Genomic DNA, 10,000 nt, shown 5'->3' with positions numbered 1-10,000 from the left:
TGTGTGTGTGGGACCCGTACCCCAGTGAGAGTCAGTGTGTGTGTGGGACCCGTACCCCAGTGAGAGTCAGTGTGTGTGTGTGGGACCCGTACCCCAGTGAGAGTCAGTGTGTGTGTGTGTGGGACCCGTAACCCAGTGAGAGTCAGTGTGTGTGTGTGACCCCTACCCCAGTGAGAGTCAGTGTGTGTTTGGGACCCGTACCCCAGTGAGAGTCAGTGTGTGTGTGTGGGACCCGTACCCCAGTGAGAGTCAGTGTGTGTGTGGGACACGTACCCCAGTGAGAGTCAGTGTGTGTGTGTGGGACCCGTACCCCAGTGAGAGTCAGTGTGTGTGTGGTACCCGTACCCCAGTGAGAGTCAGTGTGTGTGTGTGTGGGACCCGTACCCCAGTGAGAGTCAGTGTGTGTGTGTGTGGGACCCGTACCCCAGTGAGAGTCAGTGTGTGTGTGTGACCCGTACCCCAGTGAGAGTCAGTGTGTGTGTGTGACCCGTACCCCAGTGAGAGTCAGTGTGTGTGTGTGGGACCCGTACCCCAGTGAGAGTCAGTGTGTGTGTGTGTGGGAACCGTACCCCAGTGAGAGTCAGTGTGTGTGTGGAACCCGTACCCCAGTGAAGGTCAGTGTGTGTGTGTGTGGGACCCGTACCCCAGGGAGAGTGTTTGGCACCCTTACCACCATCGACCCTTTGGCCGCTGTTCAGGCTGATTCTGGCTAATCTGGAATGATATTTTTTATCCCTCACTCAGCCAACAAACATAAACCATGGATTGAGACGGAGTACCAAGGCATTGTCATGGAGAATGATCGCACAGTGCTTCTAAACCCTCCTCTATTTGCCATCGACAAGGATGCCCCTCTGCACTATGCAGGTAAGGGAGGAGGTAGGGTACAAATCTAGGCCTCTCGCCACCCTCCTCTCACCAGGATACTTCAGGATTGAATCGGTCTCAAGTGGGAATGAATCAGACGGAAGAGACAGGGGGTGTACTACATGCAGTCTGTACAGTGGGAGTGAACGGGAAGGGGTTTGGGTCCATTGGGATTGTGTACAGTGGGAGTGGAGGGGAAGGGGTTTGGGATTGGGATTGTGTACACTGGGAGTGAACGGGAAGGGGTTCGGGTCCATTGGGATTGTGTACAGTGGGAGTGAACGGGAAGGGGTTTGGGTCCATTGGGATTGTGTACAGTGGGAGTGAACGGGAAGGGGTTTGGGTCCATTGGGATTGTGTACAGTGGGAGTGAATGGGAAGGGGTTTGGGTCCATTGGGATTGTGTACAGTGGGAGTGTACAGGAAGGGGATTGGGATTGGGATGGTGTACAGTGGGAGTGAACGGGGAGGGGTTTGGGTCCATTGGGATTGTGTACAGTGGGAGTGAACGGGAAGGGGTTTGGGATTGGGATTGTGTACAGTGGGAGTGAACGGGAAGGGCTGTGGGTCCATTGGGATTGTGTACAGTGGGAGTGAACGGGAAGGGGATTGGGATTGTGTACAGTGGGAGTGAATGGGAAGGGAATGGGATTGTGTACAGTGGGAGTGAACGGGAAGGGATTGGGATTGTGTACAGTGGGAGTGAACAGGAAGGGGTTTGGGTCCATTGGGATAGTGTACAGTGGGAGTGAGCGGGAATGGGATAGTGATTGGGATTCTGTACAGTGGGACTGAACGGGAAGGGGTTTGGGTCCATTGGGATTGTGTACAGTGGGACTGAATGGGAAGGGGTTTGGGGCCATTGGGATTGTGTACAGTGGGAGTGAACGGGAAGGGGTTTAGGATTGGGATTGTGTACAGTGGGAGTGAACGGGAAAGGGTTTGGGATTGTGTACTGTGGGAGTGAAGGGGAAGGGGTTTGGGTCCATTGGGATTGTGTACAGTGGGAATAAACGGGAAGGGGATTGGGCTTGTGTACAGTGGGAGAGAACGGGAAGGGGATTGGGATTGTGGACTGTGGTAGTGAACGGGAAGGTGATTGGAATGGTGTACAGTGGGAGAGAACGGGAAGTGTTTGGGTCCATTGGGATTGTGTACAGTGGGAGTGAACGGGAAGGGGATTGGGATTGGGATTGTGTACAATGGGAGTGAACGGAAAGGGGATTGGGATTGGGATTGCTTACAGTGGGAGTGAACGGGAAGGTGAATGGGATTGGGATTGTGTACAGTGGGAATGAACGGGAAGGGGTTTGGGATTGGGATTGTATACAGTGGGAGTGTACGGGAAGGGGATAGGGATTGTGCACAGTGGGAGCGAATGGGAAGATGTTTGGGATTGTGTACAGTGGGAGTGAACGGGAAGAGGTTTGGGTTTGGGATTGTGTACAGTGGGACTGAACGGGATGTGGTTTGGGATTGGGGTTGTGTACAGTGGGAGTGAATGGGAAGTGGTTTGCATTGGGATTGTGTACAGTGGGAGAGAACGGGAAGGGGATTGGGATTGTGTACAGTGGGAGTGAACGGGAAGGAGTTTGGGTCCATTGGGATTGTGTAAAGTGGGAGTGAAAGAGAAGGGTTTTGCATCCATTGGGATTGTGTACAGTGAAAGTGAACGGGCAGGGTTTGGGATTGGGATTGTGTACAGTGGGAGTGAAGGGGAAGGGGATGGGGATTGTGTACAGTGGAATCTAACGGGAAGGGGTTTGGGATTGGTATTGTGTACAGTGGGAGGGAACGTGAAGGAGATTGGGATTATGTACAGTGGGAGTGAACGGGAAGTGGTTTGGGTCCAATGGGATTGTCGACAGTGGTAGCGCCTGGAAGGGGATTGGGATTGGGATTGTGTACAGTGGGAATGAACGGGAAGGGGTTTGGGATTGGGATTGTGTACAGTGGGAGTGAACTGGAAGGGGTTTGAGATTGGGATTGTGTATAGTGGGAGTGAATGGGAAGGGGTTTGGGATTGGGATTGTGTAGAGTGGGAGTGAACGGGAAGTGGTTTGGGATTGGGATTGTGTATAGTGGGAGTGAACGGGAAGGGGTTTGGGATTATGTACAGCGGGAGTGAATGGGAAGGGGTTTGGGATTGGAATTATGTACAGTGTGAGTGAACGGGAAGGTGTTTGGGTCCAAAGGGATTGAGTACAGTTGGAGTGAACGGGAAGGGGTTTGGGATTGGGATTGTGTACAGTGGGAGTGAACGGGAAGGGGTTTGGGTCCATTGGGATTGTGTACAGTGGGAGTGAATGGAAAAGGGATTGGGATTGTTTACAGTGGGAGTGAACAGGAAGGGTTTTGGGTTCATTGGGATTGTGTACAGTGGGAGTGAACACTAAGGGGTTTGGGATTGGGATTGTGTACAGTGTGAGTGAATGGGAAGGGTTTTGGGTCCATTGGGATTGTGTACAGTGGGAGTGAACGGGAAGGGGTTTGGGTCCATTGGGATTGTGTACAGTGGGAGTGAACAGGAAGGGGTTTGGGATTGGGATTGTGTACAGTGGGAGTGAATGGGAAGGGGTTTGGGTCCATTGGGATTGTGTACAGTGGGAGTGAACAGGAAGGGGTTTGGGTCCATTGGGATAGAGTACAGTGGAAGTGAACGAGAAAAAGTTTGAGATTGGCATTGTGTACGTTGGGAGTGAACGGGAAGGGGATTGTTATTGTGTACAGTGATAGTGAACGGGAAGGGGTTTGAGCCCATTGGAATTGTGTAGAGTGGGAGTGAACGGGAAGTGGTTTGGGATTGGGATTGTGTATAGTGGGAGTGAACGGGAAGGGGTTTGGGATTATGTACAGTGGGAGTGAACGGGAAGGGGTTTGGGATTGGGATTATGTACAGTGTGAGTGAACGGGAAGGTGTTTGGGTCCATTGAGATTGTGTACAGTGGGAGTGAACAGGAAGGGGTTTGGGATTGGGACTGTGTACAGTAGGAGTGAACGGGAAGGGGTTTGGGTCCATTGGGAATGTGTACAGTGGGAGTGAACACTAAGGGGTTTGGGATTGGGATTGTGTACAGTGTGAGTGAATGGGAAGGTGTTTGGGTCCATTGGGATTGTGTACAGTGGGAGTGAACAGGAAGGGGTTTGGGATTGGGATTGTGTACAGTGGGAGTAAACGGGAAGGGGTTTGGGATTGGGATTGTGTACAGTGGGAGTGAATGGGAAGGTGTTTGGGTCCATTGGGATTGTGTACAGTGGGAGTGAACGGGAAGGGGTTTGGGATTGGGATTGTGTACAGTGGGAGTGAATGGGAAGGGGTTTGGGTCCTTTGGGATTGTGTACAGTGGGAGTGAATGGGAAGGGGTTTGGGTCCATTGGGATTGTGTACAGTGGGAGTGAACAGGAAGGGGTTTGGGATTGGGATTGTATACAGTGGGAGTGAATGGGAAGGGGTTTGGGTCCATTGGGATAGAGTACAGTGGAAGTGAACGAGAAATAGTTTGAGATTGGCATTGTGTACAGTGGGAGTGAACGGGGACGGGATTGGGATTGGGATTGTGTACGTTGGGAGTGAACGGGAAGGGGATTGTTATTGTGTACAGTGATAGTGAACGGGAAGGGGTTTGGGCCCATTGGGATTGTGTACAGTGGGAGTGAACGAGAAGGGTTTGTGATTGGGAATGTGTATAGTGGGAGTGAATGGGAAGGGGTTTGTATCCATTGGGATTATGTACTGTGGGAGTGAAAGGGAAGGGTTTGGAATTGTGAATGTGTACAGTGGGAGCGAACGGTAAGGGATTGGGATTGTGTACAGTGGGAGTGAACGGGAAGGGGTTTGTGATTGGGATTGTATACAGTGGGAGTGGATGGGAAGGGGATTGGAATTGGGATTTTGTACAGTGGGAGTGAACGGGAAGGGGTTTGGGATTGGGATTGTGTACAGTGGGAGTGAACGGGAAGGGGATTGGGTCCATTGGGATTGTGTACAGTGGGAGTGAACGGGAAGGGGTTTGGGTCCATTGGGATTGTGTACAGTGGGAGTGAACGGGAAGGGGTTTGGGTCCATTGGGATTGTGTACAGTGGGAATGAACGGGAAGGGTTTGTGATTGGGAATGTGTATAGTGGGAGTGAACGGGAAGGGGTCTGTATCTATTGGGATTATGTACAGTGGGAGTGAAAGGGAAGGGTTTGGAATTGTGAATGTGTACAGTGGGAGCGAACAGTAACGGATTGGGATTGTGTACAGTGGGAGTGGATGGGAAGGGGGTTGGAATTGGGATTATGTACAGTGGGAGTGAACGGGAAGGGGATTGGGATTGTGTATAGTGGGAGTGAACGGGAAGGGGTTTGGGTCCATTGGGATTGTGTACAGTGGGAGTGAACGGGAAGGGGTTTGGGATTGGGATTGTGTACAGTGGAAATGAACGGGAAGGGGTTTGAAATTGGGATTGTGTACAGTGGGAGTGAACGGGAAGGGGATTGGGATTGGGATTGTGTACAGTGGGAGTGAACGGGAAGGGGTTTGGGATTGGGATTGTGTACAGTGGGAGTGAACGGGAAGGGGATTAAGATTGGGATTGTGTACAGTGGGAGTGAACGGGAAGGGGTTTGGGATTGGGATTGTGTACAGTGGGAGTGAACGGGAAGGGGATTGTTATTGTGTACAGTGGGAGTGAACGGGAAGGGGTTTGGGATTGGGAATGTGTACAGTGGGAGTGAACGGGAAAGGGATTGGATCCATTGGGATTGTGTACAATGGGAGTGAATGGTAGCGGGAGTGGGATTGAGTACAGTGGGAGTAAACGGGAATGGTATTGGGATTGTGACAGTGGGAGTGAACGGGAAGTGGATTGGGTCCTTTGGGATTCTGTAAAGTGAGAGCGAATGGGAAGGGGATTGGGATTGGGATTGTGTACAGTGGGAGTGAACGGGAAGGGGTTTGGGATTCGGCTTGTGTACAGTGGGAGTGAATGGGTTTGGGATTGGGATTGTGTGCAGTGGGAGTGAACGGGAAGGGGTTTGGGACGATTTGGATTGTGTACAGTGGGAGTGAACGGGAAGTGGTTTGGGATTGGTATTGTGTACAGTGGGAGTGAACGGGAAGGGGATTGGATCCATTGGGATTGTGTACAATGGGAGTGAACGGTAGCGGGAGTGGGATTGAGCACAGTGGGAGTAAACGGGAATGGTATTGAGATTGTGACAGTGGGAGTGAACGGGAAGTGGATTGGGTCCTTTGGGATTCTGTAAAGTGGGAGCGAATGGGAAGGGGATTGGGATTGGGATTGTGTACAGTGGGAGTGAACGGGAAGGGGTTTGGGATTCGGCTTGTGTACAGTGGGAGTAAATGGGAATGGGTTTGGGATTGGGATTGTGTACAGTGGGAGTGAACGGGAAGGGGTTTGGGACGATTTGGATTGTGTACAGTGGGAGTGAACGGGAAGGTCATTGGGATTGTGTACAGTGGGAGTGACTGGGAAGGGGATTGGGATTGTGTACAGTGGGAGGGAACGTGAAGCTGTTTGGGATTGGGATTGTGTACAGTGGGAGTGAACGGGAAGGGGTTTGGAATTCGGCTTGTGTACAGTGGGAGTGAACGGGAATGGGTTTGGGATTGGGATTGTGTACAGTGGGAGTGAACGGGAAGGGTATTGGGTCCTTTGGGATTGTTTACAGTGGGATTAAACAGGAAGGGGATTGGGATTGTGTACAGCGGGAGTGAACAGGAAGGGGATTGGGATTGTGTACAGTTGGAGTGAACGGGAAGGGGTTTTGGATTGGGATTGTGTACAGTGGGAGTGAACGGGAAGGGGGTTTGGGATTGGAATTGTGTACAGTGGGACTGAATGGGAAGGGGATTGGGATTTGTGTACAGTGGGAGTGAACGGGAAGGGGATTGGGATTGTGTACAGTGGGAGTGATCAGGAACGGGATTGGTATTGAGTACAGTGGGAGTGAATGGGAAGGGGATTGGGATTGTGACAGTGGGAGTGAACGGGATGTGGATTGGGTCCATTGGGATTCTGTAAATTGAGAGTGAACGAGAAGGGAATTGCGATTGTTTACAGTGGGAGTGAACGGGAAGGGGTTTGGGTCCATTGGGATTGTGTACAGTGGGAGTGAACGGGAAGGGTTTTGGGATTGGGATTGTGTACAGTGGGAGTGAACGGGAAGGGGTTTGGGATTGGGATTGTGTACAGCGGGAGTGAACAGGAAGGGGATTGGGATTGTGTACAGCGGGAGTGAACGGGCAGGTGTTTGGGACGATTGGGATTGTGTACAGTGGGAGTGAACGGGAAGGGGTTTGGGATTGGGATTGTTACAGTGGGAGTGAACGGGAAGGGGTTTGGCATTGGAATTCTGTACAGTGGGAGTGAACGGGAATGTGTTTGGGATTGGGATTGTGTACAGTGGGAGTGAACGGGAAGGGGTTTGGGATTGGGATTGTGTACAGCGGGAGTGAACGGGAAGGGGATTGGGATTGTGTACAGCGGGAGTGAATGGGAAGGGGTTTGGGATGATTGGAATTGTGTACAGTGGGAGTGAATGGGAAGGGGATTGGGTCCATTGGGATTGTGTACAGTGGGAGTGAACGGGAAGGGGATTGGAATTGTGTACAGTGGGAGTGAACGGGAAGGGGATTGGGATTGTGTACAGTGGGAGTGAACGGGAAGGGGATTGGATCCATTGGGATTGTGTACAATGGGAGTGAACGGTAGCGGGAGTGGGATTGAGTACAGTGGGAGTGAACGGGAATGGTATTGGGATTGTGACAGTGGGAGTGAACGGGAAGTGGATTGGGTCCTTTGGGATTCTGTAAAGTGGGAGCGAATGGGAAGGGATTGGGATTGGGATTGTGTACAGTGGGAGTGAACGGGAAGGGGTTTGGGAGTCGGCTTGTGTACAGTGGGAGTAAATGGGAATGGGTTTGGGATTGGGATTGTGTACAGTGGGAGTGAACGGGAAGGGGTTTGGGACGATTTGGATTGTGTACAGTGGGAGTGAACGGGAAGGTCATTGGGATTGTGTACAGTGGGAGTGAATGGGAAGGGGATTGGGATTCTGTACAGTGGGAGTGAATGGGAAGGGGATTGGGATTGTGTACAGTGGGAGTGAACGGGAAGGTGTTTGGGACGATTTGGATTGTGTACAGTGGGAGTGAACGGGAAGGTCATTGGGATTGTGTACAGTGGGAGTGAACGTGAAGGGGTTTGGAATTCGGCTTGTGTACAGTGGGAGTGAACGGGAATGGGTTTGGGATTGGGATTGTGTACAGCGGGAGTGAACGGGAAGGGGTTTGGGACCATTGGAATTGTGTACAGTGGGAGTGAATGGGAAGGGTATTGGGTCCTTTGGGATTGTTTACAGTGGGATTAAACAGGAAGGGGATTGGGATTGTGTACAGCGGGAGTGAACAGCAAGGGGATTGGGATTGTGTACAGTTGGAGTGAATGGGAAGAGGTTTTGGATTGGGATTGTGTACAGTGGGAGTGAACGGGAAGGGGGTTTGGGATTGGAATTGTGTACAGTGGGACTGAACGGGAAGGGGATTGGGATTTGTGTACAGTGGGAGTGAACGGGAAGGGGATTGGGATTGTGTACAGTGGGAGTGATCAGGAACGGGATTGGTATTGAGTACAGTGGGAGTGAATGGGAAGGGGATTGGGATTGTGACAGTGGGAGTGAACGGGATGTGGATTGGGTCCATTGGGATTCTGTAAATTGAGAGTGAACGAGAAGGGAATTGCGATTGTTTACAGTGGGAGTGAACGGGAAGGGGTTTGGGTCCATTGGGATTGTGTACAGTGGGAGTGAACGGGAAGGGGTTTGGGATTGGGATTGTGTACAGCGGGAGTGAACGGGAAGGTGTTTGGGATGATTGGGATTGTGTACAGTGGGAGTGAACGGGAAGGGGTTTGGGATTGTGTACAGTGGGAGTGAACGGGAAAGGGATTGGGATTGGGATTGTATACAGTGGGTGTGAATGGGAAGGCGTTTGGGTCCCTTGATACTCTGCACTAACTCTCTGTCGTACTTCCCGAACAGGGGAAATTTGTGGTTTCAAAATTCACGGGCAGAACATCCCGTTCGAGGCTGTGGTCCTGGATAAGATGACCGGGGAGGGCCTGATTCGAGCCAAGGAGCCTGTGGACTGTGAATCACAGAAGGAGCACACCTTCACCATTCAGGCGCATGACTGCGGAGAAGCCCCAGAGAGGACCAACATGAAGCGATCGCACAAGTAATTCACTGGGTTCTCGCTCTATAGTTGATCTGGCGGAGTTACACTGTCAGGGTAGTGTAGAGGGAGCTCTGTATTGTATCTGTTCCTGGGAGTGCTCGATGCTGACACTGGGTATAAAGTGGGGAGGGGGTTACACTGTGAGGGTAGTGTAGAGGGAGCTCTGTATTGTACCTGTCCCTGGGAGTGCTCGATGCTGACACTGGGTATAAAGTGGGGGAGAGGTTTATGACCCTCGACTCCCTCCTCTTTCGGAAACCCGTCTAACTCAGCCTTGAATATATTCAGTGACCCGGCCTCCACCCCTCTCTGGGGGGGGTGAGAATTCGACAGACTGACCACCCTCCAAGGGAAGAAATTGCTCCTCATCTCCGTCTTCATTGGGAAGCCCCTTATTCCGAAACTGTGCCCTCCTCCACCCCTCGTTCTAGATACCCCCCCGCCCAACGAGGGGGGAAACACCCTCTCAGGATCCACCCTGTCGGGACCCCCCCCTGTCAGGATCTCATACATTTCATTCAGATGACGCCTCATTCTTCCAAACTCCGATGGGTAGGGGCCCAACCTGCTCAAACTCTCCCTCATAAGACAAACCCCACCCCCCCACTTCGTCCCAGAAATCAGCCAAGGGAACCTTCTCCGAACGGGCCTCCAATGCGAGTCTATCCCCCCCTCAGTGAAGGAGATCAAAACTCTACGTAGTACTACGGCTGCAGAAACGCCAAGGCCATGTGCAGTTGGGAGCAAGTCTTCCCGGTGTTCGCACTCCACCCGCCTTGGCAATGAACACCAGCACTCCATTTGCCTTCCCGGTCACTCGCTGCACTGGCGTACTAACCTTTTTTTGTGATTGGTGCCCCCAGGACACCCAGGTCCCTCCACACCGCATT

General features: G+C 52.0%; 1 protein-coding gene across 1 annotated transcript in view; it reads left to right on the top strand.

The window, feature by feature from the left end:
* The window catches only part of LOC144677496 (calsyntenin-3-like), a gene marked incomplete at its 3' end in the record, with an annotated part of 13,173 nt that extends 4,063 nt beyond the window's left edge, over nt 1–9,110 (top strand). The window contains exons 2-3 of the mRNA XM_078537573.1: nt 745–867; nt 8,915–9,110. Of these exons, the coding sequence (XP_078393699.1) occupies nt 745–867; nt 8,915–9,110 (319 nt within the window). The remainder of the gene's footprint in view (nt 1–744; nt 868–8,914) is intronic.
* Between the last annotated feature and the right edge of the window lie 890 nt (nt 9,111–10,000).

This window comes from Cetorhinus maximus, unplaced genomic scaffold (genome assembly GCF_964194155.1).
Source record: "Cetorhinus maximus unplaced genomic scaffold, sCetMax3.hap1.1 HAP1_SCAFFOLD_2596, whole genome shotgun sequence".
NCBI classification, from domain to species: domain Eukaryota; kingdom Metazoa; phylum Chordata; class Chondrichthyes; order Lamniformes; family Cetorhinidae; genus Cetorhinus; species Cetorhinus maximus.
The sequence above is the reverse complement of the archived record's forward strand: the minus strand, read 5'-3'. Positions and strand labels throughout refer to the sequence as shown.